Here is a 27187-nt window from a genome sequence, read left to right as displayed (position 1 = left end):
CCTGGTGATTCACGTGGGCCTTGGCTGAAGTGTTGTCAGGGAGTAGCAACACATGTGCTCCAGCCAACAGCTGCCGAAAAGCCCGAAGTGCAAGATATATGGCTCTTAGCTCCAGCCAGTTGATACTGCGAGCAACGTCCGTGGCGGACCAAGAGCCCTGAGCGACCTGAGTCTCACAGTGAGCTCCCCAACTGGATTTACTGGCATCGGTGGTCACTATCACCCATTGAGGCTCCAAGAACAGGCAACCCTTGGAAATCGCAGGGGAATGCCACCAGTGGAGGGATGCGACCACCTCCCTTGGAACTGCAATTTTGACTGAAGAAGATCCCCTGCCTGCCTTCTGCAAAGGCAAGAGAAAGGTCCCTAAGGTGTAACCTGGCCCAGGGTACAATAGAGATGGCCGAGACCATCTTGCCCAGCAGCTTTGAAAGTAGCAAAGGGGAAGCCTATCTGTCTCTTATGACCTTAGTCACCAGAGATCTTAACCCGGCTTGTCAATCCGGGGAGAGAAAAACCCTACCCTCCATCGAATCAATTATAGTCCCCAAATGAAGAATCCTAGTTGAGGGTTCCAGATGGCTTTTCTCTACGTTAACAGAGAAGCTGTGCGAGGCTAATGTTTGGATAGTAAGACGGAGATCTGACATGGCCTGCCGATGGGAAGATGCCATAACCAGGATGTCATCCAGGTAACACTGGAGACGAACTGTTCTAAGTCTAAGGAAGGCAGCTAAAGCTGCCAAAATTTTGGTGAAGCTAGAGGAAAGCCTGAAGGGCAAGGCTCTGTATTGGTAGTGAACCCCAGCATAGCAAAAATGAAGGAATTTCCTATGGGAAATGTGAATGGGGATATGGAGGTAGGCCTCTGTAAGATCTATTGAGCAGAGGAGATTGCCCCTCCATACATCATCCAGAATTGATCGCAAAGATTGCATTTTGAACCTTCGATAGATAACAAAGCGGTTCAAACGTTTAAGGTCCAGAATAGGTCTCCACCCACCCGATGACTTAGGGACTAAGAAGACCCAAGAGTAGAACTCTTGTCCAACCTGATCTCTAGGCACTTGCTGAATAGCCTTAATGGCGAGGAGGTGGCTAATAGCTGACTCCATGAGGGCTCGACGTTCAGCTACCTGGGACAGAGGGCAGTGGATGAAAGACAAAGGAGGGGTGGAAACAAATTCAATGGCCAGTCCCGATGTAATGGAGGCCAGGACCCAGCAATCCAAAGTAGTACTCTCCCAAGTTTTGGCAAAGAGGCCCAATCTTCTGCCAATGGGAGGGTCCCCAGTACTACTAACAACGGCGATGGGAGAAACGACCCCCTCCCCCTTGAAAGGGCCGCCGGGAACCAAAATTCCTCCCCCTAGGTGGTCTCTCCTGAAATTTTTTTCTGTCTAGAGCTTAAATTACCTGGGTTAAAGTTACCCATATTGCGAGAGGGACCCAAACCACCCTCCGATGACCAAAATTGCGGGCGAGGAATGTAAGGGGAGAATCGAGGTTCCCCTCTACGGAAAACTGCAGGCAGAATCTTCCGCTTATCTTTGGTTTCCACGAGGAACTTGTCTAAGTGGTCTCCAAACAGCTTCAAGCCTGAGAAGGGAACCAACGCTAGACACCATTTATGTTTAGCGTCGGCCTGCCAGTGGCAGAGCCAGACTAAGTGGCGGGCCACAATAGAAGAGGCCAGAGATTTTGCGGCAAATCGAGTAGCATTCAATGTCGCATCTGCAGAAAACTGTACAGCCGCTACAATTTTGTTCAGGTCCTGCTTCAGCCTAGAGTCCTCAGGAGGAATCTTATCTTGGAGCTGGCGAAGCCACAGGAGCATTGTGCGATTAAAAAAGGACACGGTGGTCGCCAATTTGATAGCCCAAGCCACTCAGAGATGGGCCCTCTGAAGGACCTGCTCAGATCTGCACTCCGAAGGCCGAAGGCCTTCCTCTGGATCTCCTGGGATAGATGAAGAGGAAAGTAACGCCGCCACAGGACCGTCAACAGAGGGTATGTGAAGGAGGGAATCCAGATCAGAAGACAGGACGAAATTCCATTTGTCAGAGGAGGATGGCACTGGAACCGAAGAGGGTGAAGACCACTGCTTCTGGATAACCTCCAAGAACAGTGGAGGGGTAGGAATGGCCGTCACCGACTTAGGTGTTTCAGCAAACAACGGATTCAAAGAGCCTGCAGCAGGTGGAGGCTCTGGAGGAGTGGCCTGCCCCAATTGGGCCATATTCACCGCCTTAAACAACAGCGACTTAAAGAGAGCCTGTGGAAACAGACCTGAGAAGGCGGGTTGGTCGGGAGGTAAGCCTTCGTCTTCTGACAATTCAGACTTCTGTTGTTCTAACTCTGCTGTAACCGAGTGATCACTGATACAGGAAATAGCTGGAGAGTCTGAATCTGCCAGCGAGATAGCATCCTCCATATTGAAATTGTCTGGAGAATCCTCAGGGGCTGAGGGAACGGAGTGAACAGGAGGTGGCCTGCTAGCTGGAAGTCCACGCTCTGACAGGGAGTGTTGTACTGCCACAGCAATCATATGCTGAATATCCTCTGTACGCAAACTGGTCAGAACCTGGTCTCGAGCCGGCTCGACCTCCGTAGAGGTTCGGACCGGAACAGAAGATGGAGGTGCCTGAAGCACCGAAAGGGCAGGAGCGCTAGACTCCACAGCAGGGACCATCCCCCCAGCAGGGGCCACGCCCCATGCATCAGCAGATTCGGTTGATATGTGGTAATCTTGAAGTGACATTTGATCTGGAGTCATGGGAGGAGCACGTTTAGGTTCACCAGATGAAACCCTGATGACCTCAGAATGTATAAGGGCACCCTTATCGGCCTTCCTATGCTGATTCTTTTCAGGCCTATCCTGGCTACCTACAGCCTTGGTGGTTATGGGAGAACGTTTTGCTCCCGTGCACGAAGGCTTAGTATGGGCACATTCCTTTTGTGCCAGATTTTGCTCCTCCATGATTGAAGCCACCGTCTGTTCTTGTACTGTGGCCCTCCAGCCATGTTTGGATTTAGACAGAGCTTTTGGCATGATATGTCGTAAAGCAGTTGCACCAAGAATGTTGATAGGAAAGACTAAGCCCTCTAGTCACCGGCTGGAAGGTTAACACTGGGGCAAATAGGGCTATATTACTCACTTCGGTCATTAAAGTGAGATGCAGAAAAGGGCAGCAAAGGATGACCAAATTACCCTACAAAGGGAATGTTGGAACAAACTAGCACAGCCAAAATGGGCTGGAGGCTCTCAATCAATCGAGCAATGAGGCTGCGCTAGTAACTAAAATGGCGGCCGCAGCACTGTCTACAGGCACAGTCTGATAAACTGGAGGCCCTCAGTCACGTCAGTAACCGTTCCGCCAGAATTCAAAATGGCAGCCGGAGTTGCTGACAAATGAAGCGCAAGGCTTCTCTTCAAAGTCGGAGACAGCGCCAAACAGCTGAAGGCAATTAGCATCGGATCACTTAATAACCGCCGAGAAAGCAGGCCAGTAGCCGAGGGAGCGCGGAGCTCTGCTTCAAATCCGGTGATAACGCTAAACAGCTGAGGAGCTCGTCTGAGGCAGAGCGATCCGATTAAGCACTAAAGGATCTGCCAGAGTCCATATTTGGAGACAAGGTAGTGACAATTAGTCAAATAAGGCTTTAGTATGCACAGCCGACAAGCGGCTCGCTCCAGGGAGCGCGAGGCTCCAATTAAGCACAGAAGATTTGAATATACAGGGGGATAAATGGATGCCCGACAGAATTAACAGGGAGCACAAGACTCCGCCGAAAACCTTTTAATGAGATGTCGAGCCTCTAAAGGCCAATGGCGATTCAGCCCCCCCCCCACAGGAGTGAAAGGGCTCCAATATAAAATAAACTGACTGACCAGTTTCAACGCTGATTCTAGAGGAACTGGGTGTAGAAATAAGACCTCAGAAGTCCCAAAGGAGTTTCTGAGGTACGAAAGTCCAAATCCAAATCCAGGAAGACAGTAGAATAGTCAGAGGAAGTCCAATGGTCAAAAACTGAAGAAATTCAAGCAGAAAAGTCAACTCTAACGCTAAAAGACAGCTAGAGTACACTATCCACACAACTGTCCAGTCTGAACAACTGAGCAAAAAGCTGGGAACCCTAGCAACAGGGGCGGAATTTAAGAAGGATTTGACAGGCTCAGTCCCACATCTGACCAATGAGCACAACCTACCTCTGGCTGCTGTCTCCACCTTCAATGGAGAAAGAACTGACCCCTAATGATGTAAGCCCAGACATCATGCTGTTTATCAAACACACTGATACCTCTGTTTGTCTCAAATTGTTTTTATTTTGTCTGACAATGTAATTTAGAAGTATAGTAATTGGAATGCCATTATGGAAAGTAGATCACACATTTTATTTTTATATTTTTGCTCTTGTGAATATATTGAACTTTATTAAAAACAGAATGGATGAAGTATGAATTAAAGAACATATTTTGCAACTAAGTATATATTTATACTGGTGTTCAAACAATTATGATAAACTGAATCTATAACTACCCTGTTTCCCCCAAAATACCTTGCCAAGCTTAAGGCCTCTTCTATTGACATTATAGTGGAGAGGATTTTAACTTTTAATCCTGAAATGTGGGTGATGAAATCTTTCCACTGGGATCCCCTGATAATAAGCCCAATTGGGCTTTTGAGCGCATGGCAATAAGGCCAAGTGTTTATTTCAGGGTTCAAAAAAATGTAAGACAGAATCTTATTTTCAGGGAAACACGGTAGTTTTTCTCTACATTCTCTACAAAAATGAGTGGCTAATGTTTTTTTTTAAAAAATACTTTTATTAGACATATTTCATCATTTTATATCACATTTACAATTTTTACAGCATTCCAGCAACGGTAATACATATATATGCAAAACATATATAACATTCCTTGTTCTTTCTTTAACTATCTACATTATCTTTGAATTTTAGTATTTCTCTTAAACTACCTTACTTAATCTTTACTTCTGTTCTCTAGCCATTTGTACCACATGTCCCAGACTAAATAATAATCCGTTTCCCCTCTTTCTTTTAACTCCAATGTTAGCCTGTCCATTTTGGCACAATCTAATGCCTTTTTGATCACCATTCTCTCGGAGGGCGTGCTGTCTTGTTTCCAGCTTTCTGCATAGGCAATTCTGGCTGCTGTTATTACATGCAATATGATATATCAAATTTCCTACTGTAGTTTCCTCTTATTATCCCTAGCAGAAATAATTCTGGTTTTAGCTCAATTTGTTGACTTGTAATTTCTTCTTGTTTGGATTTTCTTGTTCTGATCCAATACTTCCTGGCTTCTGGACATGACCCCCACATATGGAAAAATGTACCTTGATTATGTTTACACTTCCAATATTCTGCAGATAAATTTGGAAACATTTTGGCCAATCTAGCAGGAGGTAAATGCCAACGGTAAAACATTTTATATAGGTTTTCTTTATAAGCTGCCGACATTATTAATTTATATTTTTTTCCCCATAATTTTTCCCAATGTTCCAATTCAATATTATAACCAAAATTCTTTGCCCAGGCTATCATACTTTCCTTGACAGTTTCTTTTTTTTTAATTTTAAAAACAAACTTTATTAAATTTAAAAATATTAAGAAAAGAGAAAATATACAAATTTTCTCAATCATAAAATTACATAATCAATACACAACAACACAAACAAACTAAATACATGTGATTATATATACACATATATACAAATAGTGACTTATTTACCTATTCTATCTATCTGACGGTGCTTCTTTGTTACGTTAATTTCCCCTAATTTTTGTCTTTACCCTTTTTTCCTTTGATTTATCCACTTGTACCATCTATTCCATACTATAAAATATTTTGAGTCTTCCTTGTCTTTTAATTCTAGAATTAATTTATCCATTTCTGCACATGTATAATTTTTTTGAATTACTTCCTGATCTGTTGGCAAACGATCTGTTTTTCACAATTGTGCTAGTGCCAGTCTGGCTGCTGTAATTATATGTAGTGTTAAATATTTTATGTCTTTTTTAATATTCCCTTTAATCATGCCTAATAAGAAAACTTATGGTTCTAATTCAATTTCTTGGTCTGTTATTTCTACTATCCATGTTTTTATTTTTTTCCAATATTTCTTTATTTCTGGGCAAAGCCACCAAGCATGGAAGAAAGAACCCTGGGCTTGTTTACATTTCCAACAAACAGGATTTACATTCGGGTACATTTTTGCTAGCCTCGAAGGAGCCAGATACCATCTGTACCACATCTTATAATGATTCTCCTTATATGCTACCGATTTTGTCATACTGTAATTGTTTTCCCATACCCTTTCCCATTCTTCTAACTGTATGTTGTGCCCGATGTTCTTTGCCCATGCTATCATCTGTCCTTTAACTAGTTCTTCTGCCAAATCAAATTTTAGTAAGTATTTATAAATTTTTGAAATTAGTTTTCCTTCTTTGGATTCTAATAGTTTGTCTAATCTGTTTGGTTTTGGATCTATTCCTCCCTCCTCTTGATCTTTTCTGTATCTTATTTTTATTTGTGAATAGGGCCACCAGTCTATTGATATTCCTTGTTCATTGAGTTCTTCCCTTGTTTTCAATACTCCTTGTGAATCTAATATTTCTCTGTATCTTAACAGTTTTTGTTTTGCTAATATATTGGGGTGTGTTATTGCTTCTATCATTGATAACCAGATGGGAACTTTCATATAGTGTTTGCTTTTTATCTCTTGCCATATGTCAGTTAATGATTTCCTAATAATATGGTTATTAAAATGTTTGTATATTTTATTTCTAGGGCTCCATAAAAAGGCATGCCATCCCTTCATTAACATTCTAAATTTAATAATCTTTGATTTTCCAGGGTTACCCATTCTCTAATCCATGTTAAATTTGAGGCTTTATAATATTTTCCCCATGCCGGGAGTCCAAATCCGCCTCTAGTTTTGTCATCTTGTAATATACTTAATTTAATTCTTGATTTTTTCCCCTCCCACACAAATTTTGTAGTTATTTTGTCCAAATTGCTAAAGAATTTCTTATCTAATTTTATTGGGATTGTTTGGAATAAATAAAGGAGTCTTGGCAGTATATTTGATTTTATCGCTGCGATTCTCCCCAACAATGACCATTTTAATTTCCCCCATTTTTCCAAATCTTCTTTTATTTTTTGGACCAAAAGTCCATAGTTATTCTCTTTTATCATTGTACTTCTAGCTGTCAAATTTATCCGTAGATATTTCACTTTTTTGACTACCTGTAATCCTGAGTCTTTTGCTAATTTCTCTACATGTTTTGCTATTATATTTTTCGTTATCATTTTGGTCTTTTCCTTATTAATTTTTAGACCTGCTACATTTCCAAATTCCTCAATTTCTTTTATTAACTTGGGTGTTATTTTTATTGGGTCTTCTATGAAGAAGACAAGGTCTTCCGCAAAGACTTGGACCTTGTATTTTTCTTTTTTTACCTTTAATCCTTTTATTTCTTTATTTGACCTAATTCTAATTAGCAAGTTTTCCAGAGTCATAATAAAAAGTAAGGGCGACAATGGGCAGCCCTGCCTTACTCCTTTATTTATTCCAAAGAATTTTGTTGGGTCTCCATTTATTAATATGCTTGCCTTTTGATTCTTATATATTGACTATATTATTCTTGTAAATTTCTCTCCAAATTTCATATTTTTAATTTGATGTATCATAAACTGCCAATTAACTTGGTCGAATGCTTTTTGTGCATCCAGAAATATCAGTGCTACCTATCTTTCTGGATGCATCTCATAGTATTCTAAAACATTTATTACCATTCTTATATTATTTTTTATTTGCCTTGTGGGCAAGAAACTGTTTTGATCCTGGTGTATTCTATTATTTAGTATTTTTTTTCATCCTATTTGCAATTATGCTCATGAAAATTTTATAAACGGTATTTAATAAGGAGATTGATCTATAATTTTTTATTAATGTTGTATCTGCTCCTTCTTTCGGTATCAGGGAAATATATGCTTCCCTCCATGTATTTGGTAACTTTGCCTCCGTCAATGCCTCATTGTATGTTTCTAATAATGTCCCATTTAGTAAGTCCCCTAACCTTTTATAAAACTCCATTGGTAGGCCATCAGTCCCCGGTGTTTTATTATTTTTTTGGCTCTTCAATGCTTCTTTTAACTCCCCTATAGTAATTTCCTTGTCTAATAATTCTTTTTCTTTCTCTGCTAGTATTGACATCCCCTCCCCACTTAAGTATTGTTCTATTTCCTCTACTGTTACTTTATCTTTCTCATAAAGCTCTTGGTAATATTGAATTATTATCTCCTTTTTCTTCTCTAAACTCTGTTGAATTATACCCTTTTTATCCTGTAACTTCTGAATTATTCTTTTTTCCCTTTCTTTCTTCAGCCTATATGCCAGCCACCTCCCCGGCTTATTTGCTTGCTCAAAGTAATTCTCTTTATGTATTTCAATGCCATTGCATAATTCCTCTGTTCCAATATGTTCATACCAACCATTTAAGATCTGAGTTTTTCTCTTGCCCGCTGTCCCTCCGAAAATCACCTTCTCCCCTTATTTATCTCCACTGAAATAAAGATAGTTTAAATTGTTCTCAATCTGCTCACCACGGCCGATCTTTGCACCATACTCACTCTTCTGCTTCCTGTTGGTCTCTCTCGGGGCGTTGGGCCTCTGAGTCAGCCACACCGGCCGGCTTCTTCTAAGCTTGGAATGAGGGTCCTTCTTGGTGTGGCAGCACCTCTCCTCACCTCCTCCGAAGATTCCCCTCCTTACTGCCGATCCCTCCAGCACCGATCTTCACCCAGAAGGGCACCGAAAACTTAGAGATTTGGCACTGGGAACAGAGCGCCTCTTTTCCCGTGCTGCCACGACCCTACGTCACTGCCGGACGTCCTCCTTGACAGTTTCTTCTTCCATCTTAAATCTCAGGAGATAGTTATATGCTTTGGATATCATTTTTTCCTCCAACCCATGAATTATTTTATCAAGCTCTTGTTGCTCTTTGTAGAAACCATATTTTTCTAGGTCCTTTTTGTATCTTGCCTGAATTTGTAGGTACGAGCTCCAATCTATATATATTCCTTGCTGTTTTAACTCTTGGTTTGTTTTTAACTTCCCTTGGGCATCTAATAATTTTTTATACCTTACAATTTTATCTAAGTCCAATATGTTTGGGTATATCATCGCCTCCATCCCTGATAGCCAGGTTGGTATTTTGATATAATGATTTTTTTTAAAAAAATTCCTCTATACATATAGAAGAGCTTCTCTCACTTGATGTCTCTGAAAGTATGTATGTACTTTACTTTTCCCTTCCCAAATGAATTTGTGCCACCCTAGTTGCAAATTGTGTCCTTCCAATGTCAATATCCTCTTATTATTTAAGTTTATCCAATCCCTTATCCATGTTATGGCCGCTGCTTGGTAATATAGCTCCCAATCTGGGAGTCTGAAACTACCTTTGCATCTGCTATCTTGTAGTAATTTTAATTTTATTCTGGGTTTCTTCCCTAGCCAAACAAATTTAGTTGTTACTTTATTCAGTTCCTCAAAAAATTTCTTGCCTAATTTTATCAGTATTGTTTGAAATAGATACAGAATTTTTGGTAATACATTCATTTTGATTGTGGCAATCTTTCCAATTAATAATAATTACAATTTCCCCCAAATGTTTTTGATTGACAAAGCAGTTTATTATAGTTATCTTCTTTAATTGAGGAGCATTTTGCTGTCAACCAAATTCCAAGATATTTAACCTTTGTAGTTATCTGTATTTCCAATTTCTCCTCCAATTCCGTTTTCTGGTTTTCAGTAAGATTTTTGGTTATTATCTTTGTTTTATCCTTATTTATTTTAAGTCCTGCCACCTTGCCAAATTCTTCTATTTTAATTTAGTTTTTGTTTCCTCTATAAAGAATACTAAATTGTCTGCAAACGCCTGTATTTTGTACTCTTCTTTTTTAATTTTTATTCCTTTTATTCCTTTTTCTTTTCTAATATGTGCTAACAATACCTCTAACGAGAGAATAAAGAGTAAAGGTGACAGCAGGCATCCCTGTCTTACACTCTTGGCTATGTTAAAGTTCCCTGTTATTTCCTCATTTAATATTATGTTTGCTGTTTGAGTGGAGTATATTGCGGTTATCATCTTCACAAACTTTTCCCCAAAATTCATAGCTTTTAATTGCTGGATAAGAAACTGCCAATTTAAATTGTTAAATTGTTGCGCGTCTAAGAATATCAAAGCTGCTTGCTTCTCGGGGTGTGCTTTATAGAATTCTAAAACATTCATTACCATTCTCGTTTTGTTTCTAATTGTTGTGACCCAGGCTCAAGTGGGTATTATCAGACGCAATCAGTACGAAAACAGACTTTATTAGAACAGCTGAGAATTAACTCATTCTCAGCGTAGTCCAAACTAATTCAAAACAAATTCTTCATAACACAATTCTTCAGACTTATCACCAACCTTGGTCTAATTAGGCAACCTGCCAAAGGCTTTTCTTGGCAAAAGTTCAGAAGCAGAAGACACCAACAAGAAATAAATGCAGCAAGACAAGAAACAAATCTATCAATGTTGTTTTCCGACAAAGAGCTCAAGAGCCGTCGCTGGTCTTTTAAACCTTATGGGAGGGGCCAATCATCTCTTGGCCTTATTCCCGAGTCGTCCTTTTTGCTTTAGCTGCTCTTGCCTTCTGGCAGCTTTTCCATGCGTGCACTGATGAGTCCATCAGGTCCCAGTGTTTTATTGTTTTTTTGTTTTTTTTGTTTGTTTGTTTGTTTGTTTGTTTGTTTGTTTGTTTGTTTCCTGGCTTCCTCTCTTAATTCTATCAAAGTTATTTTGTCGTTCAACATTTCCCTTTTGTTTTCCAGTTAATCCTTTCTCCCTTAAGTACTGTTTTATACTCTCTTCCACTATAGCTTCTTGCCTATACAAATCCTAAAAAAAATTGTGTAATATTTTTTTCTCTTCCATTCAATAGTGTAAATTCCCATTCTCATCTAATAGTTGTTGTATTAGTTTCTTCTCTTTCTCTCTTTTTAGTTTACATGGCAGCCATCTCCCTAGTTTATTTGCATGTTCAAAAACATTTTGTTTCACCATTTTTAGATTTTGTGCCCTTTCTTCCTGTGTAATCAAATTTATTTTGTGTTTAACTAGAGCCCTTTTTTCTTTAATTTTGTCATTCTGTGATTCTTTTTGTAGTATTAATTCCACTTTTCTAAGTTCTTCCTCAAGTATGGTTTGTTGTTTCCTCTTTTCCTTGTTTCTTCGAGCTACATACGCTATCATTAATCCTTGAATGTATGCTTTAGTGGTATCCCACAAATTTTGCAACAATGTTTGTTCTTTTTTATTTTCTTGGAAAAATAGTTTCAATTCTTTTTCCACCATTTGGACATAAGCTTTCTCTTTCAAAATCCCTTGGTTCAACGTCGATCTCCTTCTTTTTTTCCACTCCTTTCCATCTCACTTTCAGCGGGTTATGGTCTGCCCAAGTGTTTGTCATGATTTCTATTTCCTCTATGTCCTTTTCCAATTCCGGGTTCATCCATATCATGTCGATCCTCAACCATGAATTATGAGGGTTTGAGTATAAGGTGCATTGATTCTTTTTCAAATTTAAGTGTCTCCATGTATCTTGCAAGTTTAGTTCTTGTACCATCTCAAGAAATGTATTTGGCAATGTTCTTCTCTTCTTATTTTTTTTAATTAGTTGTGTAGTTTTTCTTAGTATCCACCACTGCATTAAAATCACCCGCTAAACATATGTTTTCATACCTTGTCTCTATTATTTTCCCATGCAATTTACTATAGAATTCCGTCTGGTTATTGTTTGGAGTGTAGATTACCGCGAGTAACATTTGTTTCTGGTTTATTATTATTTTGACCATTAGTATTCTTCCATCCTCATCAGAATAGACTTGCTTGGGTTTTAATCACTCTTTAATATATACCCCTATTCCTCTCTTCTTTTGGTGGGTGAGAGATAGATGGAGTTTCCCTATTTTGGGATATTCTAAGATACTACCATATTTCTTCTTAGAATGTACTTCTTGTAAACAAACAATGTCCATATTCTGTTTCTGTAGTTTTGCTAATGTTTGTTTCCTTTTTGCTGGTGAGTTCATTCCATTGATGTTAATAGATATCATCTTAATCTCCTCCTCCATCTTATTGCTTGTACATGGGTCCCAGTCTTCTGTTTATCCTGGTTTCTCTCTGTGCTCTTGTTCTTATACCTTCTCTTTCAGTACATTCCATTTCCGCTCGTCCTTGTTCATCATGATCTATCTCCTCTTTGCTATCTTGATCTTTGTCCATCGCTAAATAGTGATCATAAAACTCCTGTGCTTTGTCCAAAGTATCAATTTTAAATTTCTTATCCTGTCATGAGATCAACATTCCTTCTCGTATAAGCCATCTAAACAGCACCTTGTACTTAACCAATTGTGGAGACAGAATCTATAATCTCTCCTTTGTTCCCTAACTCTTTTTGGGATTTGTTTTAGAGTTTGAATTTCTTTTCCTTTATAGTTCAATGGCTCATCTCTTGTCCTCCTGTATATTTCATCCCTTATTGTTTTCTTAGAGAACATCACATGAACTTCCCTTGGTAGTTTATGCTGTCTTGTGTAGTTGGTATGCATCCTGTAGATTTCATCTATAACACCTTGGATCTCCTGCTTGCTTTTCTGCAAAGTGTCTGCTAGTAATCCTGTCATGATCTTTAACAAATCTTCTTTACTTTCCACTATGTTTTGAAATCTCAAAAAGAAGGCTGCTTTTTCCATTTCTAAATGGATGATCGCCACTTCCAGATCTCTGTTTCTCACCATCAATTTCTGTTCCATTGTTTCTAGTTTCTTTTCCATTTGTTCTTTGGTTTCTACCATTTTCTGCTCGTTCTTAGCTATTGCCTGTTGTATCGTCCCTATTTTGTCATCCAGTTTACAAATATCTCCTTTCATTTCTCCCCTCTCGTTTTTCATTTCTTCATGCTTTCTCGCTATAGCTTCTTGTTTCTCATCATCATTTCCTGGATCATCAGGAGAGTCATCTGCATATTCTGCTTACTCAGTGTAGAGCCTGTTTTCTCGCCACTCAGCATACTCTCTATTGAGCATTGATCCGATGGGGAGGAGGCTGCTGTTGATGATGGATTTGACATTGTTTTTTTTCCCTATCTTCATAGTTGTCGTCATGCTTGTCATTTTCAATGCCCTGAAAATATTCTTTCACAGTACCATCAATTAGCTACCATCTACCCATATAGTTTCCGCTTATTCACTTATCCAATACAGAAGTTTCTCAGGTTGTACACTGACTACCATTCAATATTAAGTATTGTGATATAGTATTAATCCAATAGTACTATATTCACTCTCAAATTTATAATCATATATCCTACAATATAATATAGTATGTTAACCTCTAATAAATATTTCCTTTAGATAAATCAATATACAATAGTAGTACTATCAGTAATATCACACAAATATTACACCTAATATATAAGTATATAGATATATATATAGATTACAGACAAAGTCACATTCAGATATATAAAAATAGTTATAAGTAGGTACAGATTGGTAATTGATTTCCAATTAATTGTTCAGCATGTGTGTGTGTGTGTGTGTGTATGTGTGTGTGTGTGTGTGTCTTTAGTTATTCGGGTTTTCTCCCGCGTAAAATTGGAAGTATCTTGGCAACATTTTGACGAAGTCTCATTCATCATCTTCAGGCTGGTGTTTTCAGCTTTGTGCTTCTAGGAGCAACCAAGATACTTCCAATTTTATGTGGGAGAAAACCCGAATAACCAAAGACCTACACCTGCTAAAACCTCAGAAAACAAATATAGAAAACAAATATATGAAGATGACGAATGAGACTTCGTTGAAACGTCGCCAAGACACTTCCAATTTTACGTGGGAGAAGACCCGAATAACCAAAGACCTACATACAAACACCCGCGAAAACCTGAGAAAACATATATATATATGTATATGTATATATATATATATATATATATATATATATATATATATATATATATATATATATATATATATATATATATATATATATATATATATATATATATATATATATATATATATATATATATGCATATTCTTTCTAGCCAGGTTTTACCTATGTAAGCTAAGATGTTCTTCAGCCCTAGTTCTTTGAAATCTCATTCACAAGTTTCTGGGCTTTTTGTATCTTGCTGAAAAGCAACAACTCTGTGCTGCAATTTGGGAGACTCAAATAGCTATTTCTGCCTTGTAAGGCGTCATCAGTGAGCCATACCCTGCACATAAAAGCCTACGAAAAAGAAAAAGAAACATTGTACCTTTACAGGGAGGATACTTGAGAAGAGGGTGTGGCTAGAAAGAATATGCACATAAAAGCCTACGAAAAAGAAAAAGATATATATATATATATATATATATATATATATATATATATATATATATATATATATATATATATATGTATATATATATATATATATATATATATATATGTATATATATGAATTTAGTTAGAGTTGGAAGGGACCTTGGAGGTCTTCTAGTCCAACCCCCTGTTTAGGCAAAAAACCCTAAAACCATTTCAGACAAATGGTTATCCAATCTCTTCTTAAAAACTTCCAGTGTTGGAGCATTTACAACATCTGGAAGCAAAGCTCTGAGCTCTGGTGGCTCAGCAGACTAAAGCACTGTTATTAACATCCACTTACATCTGCTGCCTGCAATTACTGCAAGTTCAAATCTCACCAGGCTCAAGGTTGACTCAGCCTTCCATTCTTTCTAAGGTAGGTAAAATGAGAACCCAGATTATGGGGGCAATAAACTGACTTTGTATAAATATACAAAAGTATGAAGGCTATTGCTTAACACATTGTAAGCTGCCCTGAGTCTCCGGAGAAGGGCCGCATATAAATCAAATTAAAAAAAAAAAGTGGCTCAAAGGAGCCTGGCTGTCACAAGATTTTCAGCACTCAGGCCGTGTGTCTTCTCAAACAACATGAATTAATGCAAAGGGACAACTTGGTCCCTGTGAAAGAGTCAGATTCTCATTTGATACCAGCAGAACTGACAGCTGAGACTCAGTGTGGCAGGATGAATGACAGAGCTGGGCAGTGCCGGTATTAACTAATCAGAACAGCTCAGCTGCTGCAGGTGATTTGATGGCTGTTTATTTATCTCTGCCCCTCCTTATTCCATCCATCAGAATAGAGCTGGAAGGGACCTTGGAGGTCTTCTAGTAGTAAATACAATATGTTAATCTCCTCTAAATTAATTCTTCTATTATAGATAATAATAAGATTGCTATATATAAAGGTTTAGGTCTAATAGATCTATATGCCTATAAATATAAATATAAGTATAGATTATATAATTACATATTTATATGTAACTTATAGTATGTATTGTAAGTATTTCTGCACTTTGTACTATACAAAGTCCTCTGATCAGCTGGGTATTTAAGGTATGTAGATCTGCAGATATTTACGAATATTTTCCTGTCCAGTCTCTATATATTACATCAGCCACTGTTCATCTTCTTGCCACTAGATGGCTCTTTCCGTCTATTTAACACAGTCTCTCTTCCCACACAAGTGAAAGTTTTTTTTGCAAAATCGCAAAGTCCAGAAAATTCCACACAGTTCAAAATGCTCTATTTCAGCACAGTCCCAATCCAGATAATTAATGTGTCTTACAGTTTAGTTTGCCCCCTTCCAGGGCTTCCCCACATTCTATGTCTCACAGTTTAATATTCTCAATCTTCTACAAGCCTCCGCTCCTACTGCCAAATCACCGCTGTATCCAGGGACCACTTCTCCCCTCACCTTGGAGACTCACTCTCACCATAGTGTTAATTCCAGGTCCCACTCTCCTTGGGTACAATCTCCTCGAATGCTGGGTTCACTAAGCTGCCACCGATGCCTTCATGCTGCTTTCCCCTTTTTTCTTCCTGATCCATAGTTGGGAATGACAGCTCTGGGTCTGCCATAATGGCTGACCTCCTTCTCATCAAATTTGGGGGGCTTCCCTTCCTCATAATGGGAGGTTGCTTTCCTCCTCATTACCTCCCGGGCTTCCCCTCTATTTCATAGATTCCTCCAGGATTTACATGCTGGTTGCAAATCAATACTAATTTTATTATGAAGTTCCCACCACTCTGTTTTGACTTTTTTCTATATGTACTAAATGGAATTAGGATCATATACTCTTAAAGTCCTGCAGCTGCTACTAATATTGTATTATTTGTACCTTGTGCATGAGCTAAGAAACTATACATACTAAATTTGAAGCACATGATCAAATTCAGGTTGTCTAGATTTGTAGATATGAGTGGCAGTGTGATAGTCAGAAACCAATCATAGTCTCAAACAGAGTGAAAGAAATTTTTCAAATTCCTACTTCAGACCCACTACTTCTGTTGAATGGGCTGAATATCTATTATATCTGAACAACTATTGTGATCTGCAAAACACTATTGTGATCTGCAAAACTTGTTCCATGTATACACTTATGCCCATAGAAGACCAGACTATATATGTATCAAATGTAAACTAATCAAGTTACTAGAAGAAAAAGTAAAGGGTCTAGAGCAGGGGTGTCAAACTCAATTTCATTGAGGGTCAGATCAGCATTGTGGTTGTCTTCTGGGGGCCAGGGGGGAAGATGGATATGGCTGGAGTGATCATGGCAGACTGGGAGTGGAGGGGGGTGGCCAGCTCAAGTTGCTCATGTGGGTGTGCTGACAGGGTTGAGGAGGGTATCCAGGGGTCTCCAGTGGGTGGGATGGTGGGTGGGCAGTTCATCCAGTGGGATGAGGTGAGGCAAGGCAGGGGGCAGGGTGGCTGCAGCCAGAAACCTCATCTTGTCTCAGCCTGCAGTGGCGAGAGTAGCCTCTTCTTACCAACAGAGAAGAAGTGATAGAGGGAGCTGAAATGCAGGAACCTTGGGTGAGAGTGACCATGTCATACTAGAATTCAACATAATGCAAATATAAGTAATAGAACATAATGATACCAGATTTTGAAAGAGCTGATTTTAACAAACTCAAAGATAACTTAGGAAAGATTCCTTGGATGAAAATCCTAAAGGGGAAAACAACTCAAGAATCTTGGGAAATTGAAAAATATGGTCATAAAAGCCCAGACCAGCACAATACCACTGAAAAAGAAAAACAAGAAATCCAAGAAGAAACCAGCATTGCTGCACAATGATCTCTTTGACAAATTGAAAGACAAAAAGGAGAAGTACAAAAAATGGAAAGAGGGACACGCAACTAAGGCAGAATATCAGCAGATAGCCAGAACATGCTAAGACGAAGTCAGGAAAGCAAAGGCTCAGAATGAACAAAGACTTGCAAGAAAAGTCAAAGATAATAAAAAGTTTCTTCCAACATATAAATAACAAGAAAAAAAATCAAGGAAAAGTTGGTCCACTAAAGAGAGAAGGTGGCAGGGAAGTAACAGGCAGCAGAAAGAAATAGAATACTGCATCCAGTTTTGGTCAACACACTGTAAAAAAGATGTTGAAAAATCTAGAAAAAATGCAGAGATGAGTAACCAAGATAACCTGGAGGCTAAAAATACAATGAATGGTTTCAGGAACTGGGCATGGCTTGTCTAGTGAAGAGAAGGACCAGAGGAGGCAAGAGGTGTTCTAATATTTGAGTGGCTGCCACAGAGAGGAGGGGATCAACCTATTTTCCAAAGCACCTGAAGGCCAGACAAGGAATAATGGATGTAAACTGAACAAGGAGAGATTCAACCTGGAAATAAGGAATAATTTTCTGACAGTGAGAACAATCAACCAGTGGAACAGCTTGGCTTCAGAAGTTGTGGGAGCTTCATTACTGGAAGCTTTCAAGAAGAGACTGGTCTGCCACTTGTCCAAAATGGTGTAGGGTCGCCTGCTTAGGCAGGGGGTTAGACTAGAAGACCTACAAGGTCACTTCCAATGCTGTTAAACTAGTAATCTTTAACCACTTTTGAGCAATTTGAGGGATAATGCATAGGTGGGTTAAAATTGTGAGATTACTTAGCTGGATCTGCTGAAAATTAGTACTGTTCGATAAAAGGTATTTTAACCACAGGGTATAAACCCATGAAAAGTTTTATAGGTTAAACCTTGTACAATAAATTCTGTAATCACTGTATGCCCAGAGACAAAACTAAATGTAAATTCTGGAGCACAGTTTTACCATTTTTTATTTAAGTAATTTTTAAGAATATAAATAATTATTCTATATATATATATATGAAATGACACTCTAAAACATAAATATTCATAGTACTATTAAAATATACGAACAACTCTTGTACTTTAAAGGTAAAGGTAAAGGTTCCCCTTGCACATATGTGCTAGTCTTTCCCGACTCTAGGGGACGGTGCTCATCTCCATTTCAAAGCTGAAGAGCCAGCGCTGTCCAAAGACATCTCCGTGGTCATGTGGCCGGCATGACTAAATGCCAAAGGCACACAGAATGCTGTTACTTTCCCACCAAAGGTGGTCCCTATTTTTCTACTTGCATTTTTTACTTTTTTCGAACTGCTAGGTTGGCAGAAGCTGGGACAAGTAATGGGAGCTCACCCTGTTATGTGGCACTAGGGATTCGAACCGCTGAACTGCCAACCTTTCAATCAACAAGCTCAGTGTCTTAGCTACTGAGCCACTGCGTCCCTTTCTTGTACTTTAGAAAGTAACAAAATGGGAACAGTAAGAAGCAAAATTTATGATATTTTGTTTCTGAGGTTGGGAAATCAGAGAGATGCAATAGCTGTTGCACTAAAATTTCACAAGAAAAAAATCAATGAATTTATTTTTATCTTCATTAGTGATCATATGCTCTTAATTATAGTACAGCTCTTTACTAGAATGTTTCACATTCAAACAAAGCATATGTCGAAGCATATTTGCTTACCTCCATCTAGTTCTTCTGCACCAAAATGGTTCCTGTAGAATAGCATAATTTCTATCTTGTAGCACTTGTAAATAGTCACTAAACAAACAAGTAGCAGCAAAATAGCACCAAGTCCTCCAGCAAGTTCAACTGTATACATCAGCTCTGAAAAAAAGAATAAAGATTAATAACCACCATATTCTGATCTAAAAGCAGTAATTTATTATCATATCTTGGGGCAAGAAGGAATTTTCTGTTTTTCTGAATGCAAAAACAAAGTGTTTTTTTTTTTAATTTCTTGGTATAACACACACACACATACAGAGAGAGAAAGAGTAGGCATTAATATTTTTGTGGTGTGTAACTGGTGTATGACATACAATGTTCACATAGGATGAAGCTAAGTATCAGCCCTTTTCTCAACACAAAATTATCATTCCTTTTTTATCAGCTACATTTGTTTTAATATATCCCCCTTCCTTGGTGCTATACAATTCACAATATCTCCTCTACTATATAAATGTTTATATATAAACATTTTTAAGAAAAATGTTGAAAATCATCTCAATTTGTCATTTTTGACATTTTGACATTAAGAGGTGAAACATTATCATTTCTTATGTAGCATTGTACCATGGGATATTGTATGATTGATTGAAACAACTGACAGCTTAGTTTCCAAAGAAGAAGAGGTTTGGGCAAATGTGATCATATCTGTCTGTCAACAATAATCATTTGGTAATATCATTTATGAAATTATGTCTGTCATGCCCCAGCATATAATTTTTATATACTGTTGTTGCTCTCTAGCCTTATCTAGTGACCGGAGGGACAAATATGCCCCAACATACGATCTTTGTATACTGTTGTTGCGCTCTAGTCCCATTTAGTGGCCGGAGAGACAAACACCAAGCATATTGTTTGAAGCTGACCCCACCCCACACTCTCAAACCAAGTGCACGCTGGGAAGCCAGACTCCATTTTCCTTTAGCATTTGGAGAAGCAGAAGCACAAAGAAGAATCCATTTTAATCTGTGGCACATGGTCATCCAAGGATAATTCCATAGCACACAGAGAACATGTGATGGTGATATTTAAATTGCTTCTATTTATTAATAGTTATGTTCAGCAGTAACTCAATACTATCTTGTATTTGGTTCTCGTTGTATGTATGCCTATTTTCTCCAGTTTCACCATATCCTGTTCTTTCAATAAAACATTCAGATCTACGCACAGTCTGTTTTATTGGAGGATAGGTGGATTTAGCTGCATGTTGAGCTGCACACAGACTAACATGTAGTAGAGACAGAACAATGTCAGTAAATGATAATGTCATCATTGGTCATTGTCCTCACATTTTTCAAGCAGGGATAAACATGCACATTTCCATTTGAAGTCAACTATAATCTAGTTGTTTGCCTGGAAAATCTATGATAGATGAAAACCACTAATAAAGCTGCAGTGCCAGATCATTTCCCTGGAAATAACCCCAATAAAGATTGGATTTCTTGGAAATTATTTCAGTATCATAAGGATGTTATACTGAATTTTCACTGAGGATGAAGAATTGTATATTGTTCTAAAAAGTGTTAAAAATAGCTTGGTTAGTAAGTTGTGTAGCATTTACCTTTTAAAATGGTTATGGCTGGAGTAAGAAAAAAGCCTAATACAGACACAAACAATGCTTCGTTGGTGGTGGATCAGACGTCCCTGCAAGCAGCTTCACAACTGAGGACAACACTATGGTGGAATCACCATTTTGGAGTCAGTTTTCTAGCAGAAGAAAATCTCTCTTGGGAAAGGACTGGGAATGATCCACTTCTGCTTCTTGTGAGGAGACCACAGGAATTGAGTTTCTCCTGGTTGATTGTGAGTGGAGCAGCTTGGAGCCAAAACATTTACAACACATTCTTAGCCACTGTGCAATCTGTACAGACATTGCATAGTAAAAACCTCATTTTCTTGAACACCTTTGGATCTTATTGATTTACACCCTATCATAAACAGCATGGAAGATCAAAGTCTCCAATCAGTTGCCTTCTTTCTGAAACTAAGATTAGGGGGGAAATGCCTTCTTAAAGGATTTTAATTTAAAAGGAAATACTTTAACAAGATTGTGATTTAAGAAAATTTTAAATGGATGTAGGTGAACATATTTCTAGAAAACAGAAAATTTGTTTCTAACATATCTAACAAAGTAGCAAACTTAATTAGACTAACAGACAGGTGCTTTGTGGGCATGTTTATTATGATTAAGGACAGTAGATAATTGGTGAACTTTACAAAACAAATGTGTGAGTGTGCATGTGTATGTGTGTATGCGTGTGTATAATACATATACATACATACATGTACCGTATTTTCCGGCGTATAAGATGACTGAGCGTATAAGACGACCCCCGAATTTTCCTGTTAAAATATAGGGTTTGGGCTATACTCGACATATAAGACTACCCCTCTTCCAACGCACACCAAATAAAAATTAAAAAAAACATCAACTAGCTCACCCACAATGTAAAAGCAGCTGTGCTAGACCCAAAATGGCCCCTGAAACAAGCAGGAACCTCACACAGCACAAAAAGCCCAAAAAAACAACTTTCACACTTTACACACACACAACACAACACAACACAACTGGCTCACCCACAATTTAAAGGCAGCTGTGCTAGACCCAAAATGGCCACTGCAACAAGCAGGAACCTCACACAGCCACAAAAAGCCCAAAAACCCAACTTTCACACTTTACACACACAAAATTCCACATACAGCTTTGTGAGATTTTGTGTGTTTGTGTAGTTAGAGTGAAACACTACAGAAACACACTAAATCTCAGAAAGCTGCACAAATATTATTTTATTTTATTTTTATTTTTATATGAAAGCTAAATTTAAAACTTCCTAAACTTTAAATGGCTAGGTCTAAAAAAGAACAACTAAAAAAAACCCCAATTAACTATTTTTTAAAAGATCTCAAAGGGGAAAAAAACTTACCCAATAGAACAGGGGTCTCCAACCTTGACAACTTTAAGACTTGTAGACTTCAACTCCCAGAATTCCTCAGCCAGCTTTGTTTTGCTGGCTGAGGAATTCTGGGAGTTGAAGTCCACAATTCCCTGCCTGCTGGATTGCAGGCAGGGAGTTGCTTGCTGATGGAATGGATTCAGGCAAGTGAAGCAAGGCAAGCAGCTGAGGCAGTGGTTCTCAACCTTCCTAATGCCGCGACCCTTTAATACAGTTCCTCATGTTGTGGTGACCCCCAACGATAAAATTATTCCTAAAACCATCAAAAATATTTGTTTTCCGATGGTCTTAGGCCAGGGGTTCCCAACCTTTTGGACCTCAGGGACCACCAACTTCATAATTTTAAATTTCGCGGACCACTAATACGAATCCAGTGCGCTGCTTGCTGAAGCACCTGGACTCCCAGTACAGGATGGGGTCCTTCAGGCACTCTCCCTCCTCTCTGTCTCTCTCTCTCTGTCTCCCACTCTTTCTCTCTCATTCTCTCTCTCTCTCTCTCTCATTTTTGCTTTCTCTCTCTCTCTCCCTCTCTTTCTTTCTCTCCCACTCTTTCTCATTCTCTCTTTCTCTCTCCCCCTCTCTCCCCCTCTCTCATTCTCTTTCTCTCTCCCCCTCTCTTTCTCATTCTTTCTTTCCCTCACTCTTTCTCTTTCTTTCCCCCCTCTCTCTCATTCTCTTTCTCCCCCCTCTTTCTCATTCTCTCTTTCTCTCTCTCTCTCTCCCACTCTCTCTCTCTTTCTCTCTCCCCTTCTGTCTCTCTCCCCCCACTCTCATTCTCTCTTTCTTTCTGTCCCCCTTTTTCTCTCCCCCCACTCTTTCTCTCTTTCTCTTTCTCTCTCCCCCTCTTTCTCTCTCTCTCCCGACTCTCTCTCTCATTCTGATTCTTTTTCATTTTGTCTCTCTCTCTCTCTCATTCTCTCTCTGATTCTTTGATTCTCTTTCATTCTCTGTCTCTTTCTCTGTCTCTCATTCTCTCTCTCTCTCTCTCTCTTTCTGATTCTCTCTGTCTCTTTCTCTCATTCTCTTTCATTCTGTCTTTCTCTCTCTTTCATTCTTTGATCTTTCTCTCTCTGTCTCATTCTGATTCTCTCTCTTTCTCTCTCATTCTCTCTCTCTCTCATCTCATGGGCCAGCCAGTGTCTTGGGGCTGAGAGGAAGTCAAGCATCTCCCTGAGAGACTGAGGGCCGGAAGAAGTGTGGGAGCGAAGCACTACTTGAACTTGTGCGGCATGAGCATTCGCCTTGGTATATTTGCGCCAGCCGATGGCCAAGGCAGCCCTCACCTCTCTGCTGAAAGTGCAGCATCAGGATTCTGCCTTGGTATATTTGTGGTGCAAGGCAGCCTTCGTTTCCTGCTGCTTGGGACTCAGAGCGGTAAATGGTGACTGGTCCGAGGAGCAGCTGGATTTTGCTCTCCATTGCAGACGCCAGATCAGTCCCCTGCAAGATCTGATCTTTCAAAGAGCACTCCCGGAAGTGGCACTGGAAACTTTGGTCGGGCTCCTCGAGAGACGAGAGCTTGCAGGGAGCCGATCTGGCATCCGGATTAGAGAGCAAAATCCAGCTGCTCTCCGGATCAGACACCATTTACCACTCTGAGTCCCAGGCAGCAGGAGAGGAGGGCTGCCTTGCGCCACTGGCTGGCACAAATATACCAAGGCGGAATCCTGATGCCGCTCTTACAGCGGAGAGAAGAAGCCAGATTTTGCTCTCCATTGCAGACACCAGATCGCCCCCCTGCAAGCTCTCCTCTCTCAAGGAGCCCAACCAAAGTTTCCAGCCCCGCTTCAGGGAGCGCTCCTCGAGAGACAAGAGCTTGCAGGGGGCCGATCTGGCATCTGGATTAGAGAGCAAAATCCAGCTGCTCTCCGGATCAGACACCATTTACCACTCTGAGTCCCAGGCAGCAGGAGAGGAGGGCTGCCTTGCGCCACTGGCTGGCACAAATATACCAAGGCGGATTGCTGTTGCCATACAAATGAAAGTAGTGCTTCACTCCCACAGCTTCCAGCCATCACAAATGCCACTTCTTCCCACTTCTGCCACCCCCTCCCCCACTGCCACAACAACACCATTCATTCCAGATGGCGAGGGCTGCGCTCGTTTTTCTGTATTGCACCACCTGCAAAAATACAAAAATTTCTCCGCGGACCACCAAAGGACTACCGGTTGGTGACCACTGTCTTAGGCAACCCCTGTGAAAGGGTTGTTTGACCCCCAACCACTGAGCTAAGGTAAGCAAGCTGGAGGGGGGAAAGTTTTTCCCTTCTCCATGGCTCTGGCAATCCCAGCTGAGTTGCCTGATTAGCAGATTGTCAGAGCTTGGGTCGCCAGAGCCATTTAAGGCTCGTCAGAGTCTTTCAGGCTGGTCTGCCTGGTTACAGGAGAACGACACCTGGCGTATAAGATGACCCCCGACTTTTGAGAAGATTTTCATGTGTTAAAAAGTCATCTTATATGCCAGAAAATACGGTATGTGTATATGTATTATACATATTATAAACACACACACATTAAGTTTTAAGTACTATTCAGAGCTTATTTGAAAAGTACAAAACTTAGAAAAAAAGCAAAAAATAAAATAAAAATAAAATAATAATCCTGCCTTTCAGTTTTACTGTTGTAACTGGCATACTTTCACTTTCTTACCATAGCAACCACAAGAAAAACTGCTACATTAGAAGAAGGACATAACCACAGGGATGCTGTAATGGTCGTGAATGTGAAAAATGGTCATAAGTCACTTTTTTCAATGCTATTGTAACTTCAAATGGTCACTAAATGAATAGTTGTAAATTGAGTATTATTTGTAGAGATTTATGCTGCTGCCATGGAAATATACTGAAACTGAATGACACAACCATTAGTTATATCTGTGCAGAATTTACTTAACCCTTTGGTATTGTAAAGTATGTATAAATTCTATAAATGTTGTTAAACCTGGAAAAACAATATGAACACAAGTTTAATGCCATTGATGGCAATGGCATTTAGAATGCAGGGTTGTTAACTTTAGGAATATTACTATTTTGTGCTTGTTAGCTCAAAAATATAATAAAATGCCTATGTCACGGTTATTGATCATTACATTTCCACATGACCCTTACTTTTTTCTTGAAAGAATCTAGCATGGCTAAGCTTAATTCTATCGATGTTGCTATATAGGATTTAGTTCAGAGACTATATTACTGCATAGCATCATAGAATATATTTCAGTTAGAGCATTGCAAACATGGAGGGGAAAACATAAGCAACCATGTTTATTTTCTCTGTTTAGGTATGTTTATGTTTATACTTCTATAATGGAAGAACATGCAGTTGTTATAAACACATTGGCAACCCTCAGTCTCAAAAGACTATGGTATCGTGCTCTGGAAAGAGGTCCTAAAACAGCATCTGGTGTGAGTTGTTATAAAAGCTTCAGAATTCTCTAGCAGGCAATAAAATGTAATTACCGCATTTTTTTGTACTATAAGATGCACTCCCCCGCCCCAAAGTGGGTGGAAATTCCTGTGCGTCTTATAGAACAAGTATTGTGGTGGGGGGGTTGGTGTGGCAGCTGCTTTTGCCACTGTTGGAGAATACTGGAGACTTTGTTGCCAAGCAGTTGATTGGTGGTTAGATTGGCCTGCTGGAATACTGCCAATCAGCTGTTCTAGGTAGCAGGGATTGCTGCCGCTGTTTGTCACCACAAGAGGCGGCAGCAGCGATCGGTGCTGAACGGTGGTGGCAGCGGTGGTGATTGGTGATGAACAGTGGCAGCGATTGGCAGCGGTGAATGGAGAATGATGGTGGCAGCGAATGGCAGCGATAGGCGGCAGCAGCTGCGATCCCCGCCGCCTAAAACAGCTGATTGGCAGTATTCCTGGAGGCTGATCCAACCGCCAATCAGCTACTTGGCAGCAAAGGCTCCAGTGTTTCCTGATGGTGGTAGCAGCTCAGCTCAGTTGACTGGTGGTGGGTGCAATGGAGCGGAACCCTGATGAGCCATGTGCTGGAGCTGTGATAATGTGCTGAAGCTGACCAGGCTGTTTGCTATTTGCTGCAAGGACGCTAGCCAGATGAATACTGAATGGATGCTGGATGGCAGCATCTTGTTTTCCTCCTCTATAGCTAATGTGTATCTTATGGTCCGGTGCATAGTGCGAAAAATACAGTACATATGATTTTTGTTTTTAAAACAATTTAAAAACTCTGGTATAATTTCCTAAATATTCTAAAGTTTTTAGTTTCATCTATTTGATATATTTCTTATCTATAGGGAAAAATAATAAACCCACAACAGTTAAGTTAAAATTGTTATAAAACTGAGTAGAAATTAAATGGAAATAAAAATTATACAGGATACCCTTACCATAATCCTTTTTGTCAGCTTCTGTAACATGTGATTCAACTGATCAGCAGTAAACAGAAGATGGGAATTAAATGTGCTAGGTTCATAAATTCTAACTACACCATTTATGGCCCTTCTGTAATAATGTATCAAAATAAGGAGAAAATATCAGCATAAAAACACCTACCCTCATATCATCAAATGAATGGATACACATGGAGTTGAGAGCGAGGGGTTTTTATACCTTCTCTTGGGCTTTGCACGTGAACTTCCTGTTCCTGTACAAGAACATGTATTGTATTGGCTGTTGTCAAACTCCCATAGGGCCATGTGGGGTCATATTTGTCTGAGCCAAGTTTAGTCAAAAGTGTGCTGGATGATGCAATGTCCTTAGGAGATTGTGCAATGTAATGAGCTCTGCTACTAGATAATCTATTATGTCCTGGATGGTCATGTCTTAATCCCATCACCATGGAGCCGAAGGTCTTTTGTCTTGTAGATAGGCTGGCCCAGTCCTGCTATTAAGAAAGACTTGGGGGCTGCTTTCTGACTTTAAAAACATGTTTCTCCTTTAGGGAAATATAATATTCTGCTTTTTTAGTATTTCTCAAAATATTTCATTCTTCTAGGAGAGGGGTGGGTGCAAACCAGTGGTGGGATTCAAGTAATTTAACAACCGGTTCTCTGCCCTAATGATTTCTTCCAACAACCAGTTTTCCAAACTGCTCAGAAAGTTAACAACCGGTTCTCCTGAAGTGGTGCGAACTGGCTGAATCCCACCATTGGTGCTAACTTTCTACACTATAAACACTTCATTTGGGATCTTTAAATAATTTTTATGCAATAACCTTGGATATACAAATTCATTTTA

At 39.4% G+C, this 27187-nt stretch overlaps 1 protein-coding gene across 1 annotated transcript in view; it reads right to left on the bottom strand.

Annotated features, from left to right (window-relative positions):
• IL1RAPL1 (interleukin 1 receptor accessory protein like 1) overlaps positions 1–27187 on the bottom strand; it is a 924197-nt gene that overhangs the window by 16652 nt on the left and 880358 nt on the right. Inside the window, exon 7 of the mRNA XM_070944181.1 lies at positions 18985–19128. Coding sequence (XP_070800282.1) covers positions 18985–19128 — 144 coding nt within the window. The remainder of the gene's footprint in view (positions 1–18984; positions 19129–27187) is intronic.

The sequence above is a fragment of the Pituophis catenifer genome, unplaced genomic scaffold (assembly GCF_029215685.1).
Source record: "Pituophis catenifer annectens isolate HBS135680 unplaced genomic scaffold, rPitCat1.0.hap2 SCAF_4, whole genome shotgun sequence".
NCBI lineage: Eukaryota > Metazoa > Chordata > Lepidosauria > Squamata > Colubridae > Pituophis > Pituophis catenifer.
The sequence above is the reverse complement of the archived record's forward strand: the minus strand, read 5'-3'. Positions and strand labels throughout refer to the sequence as shown.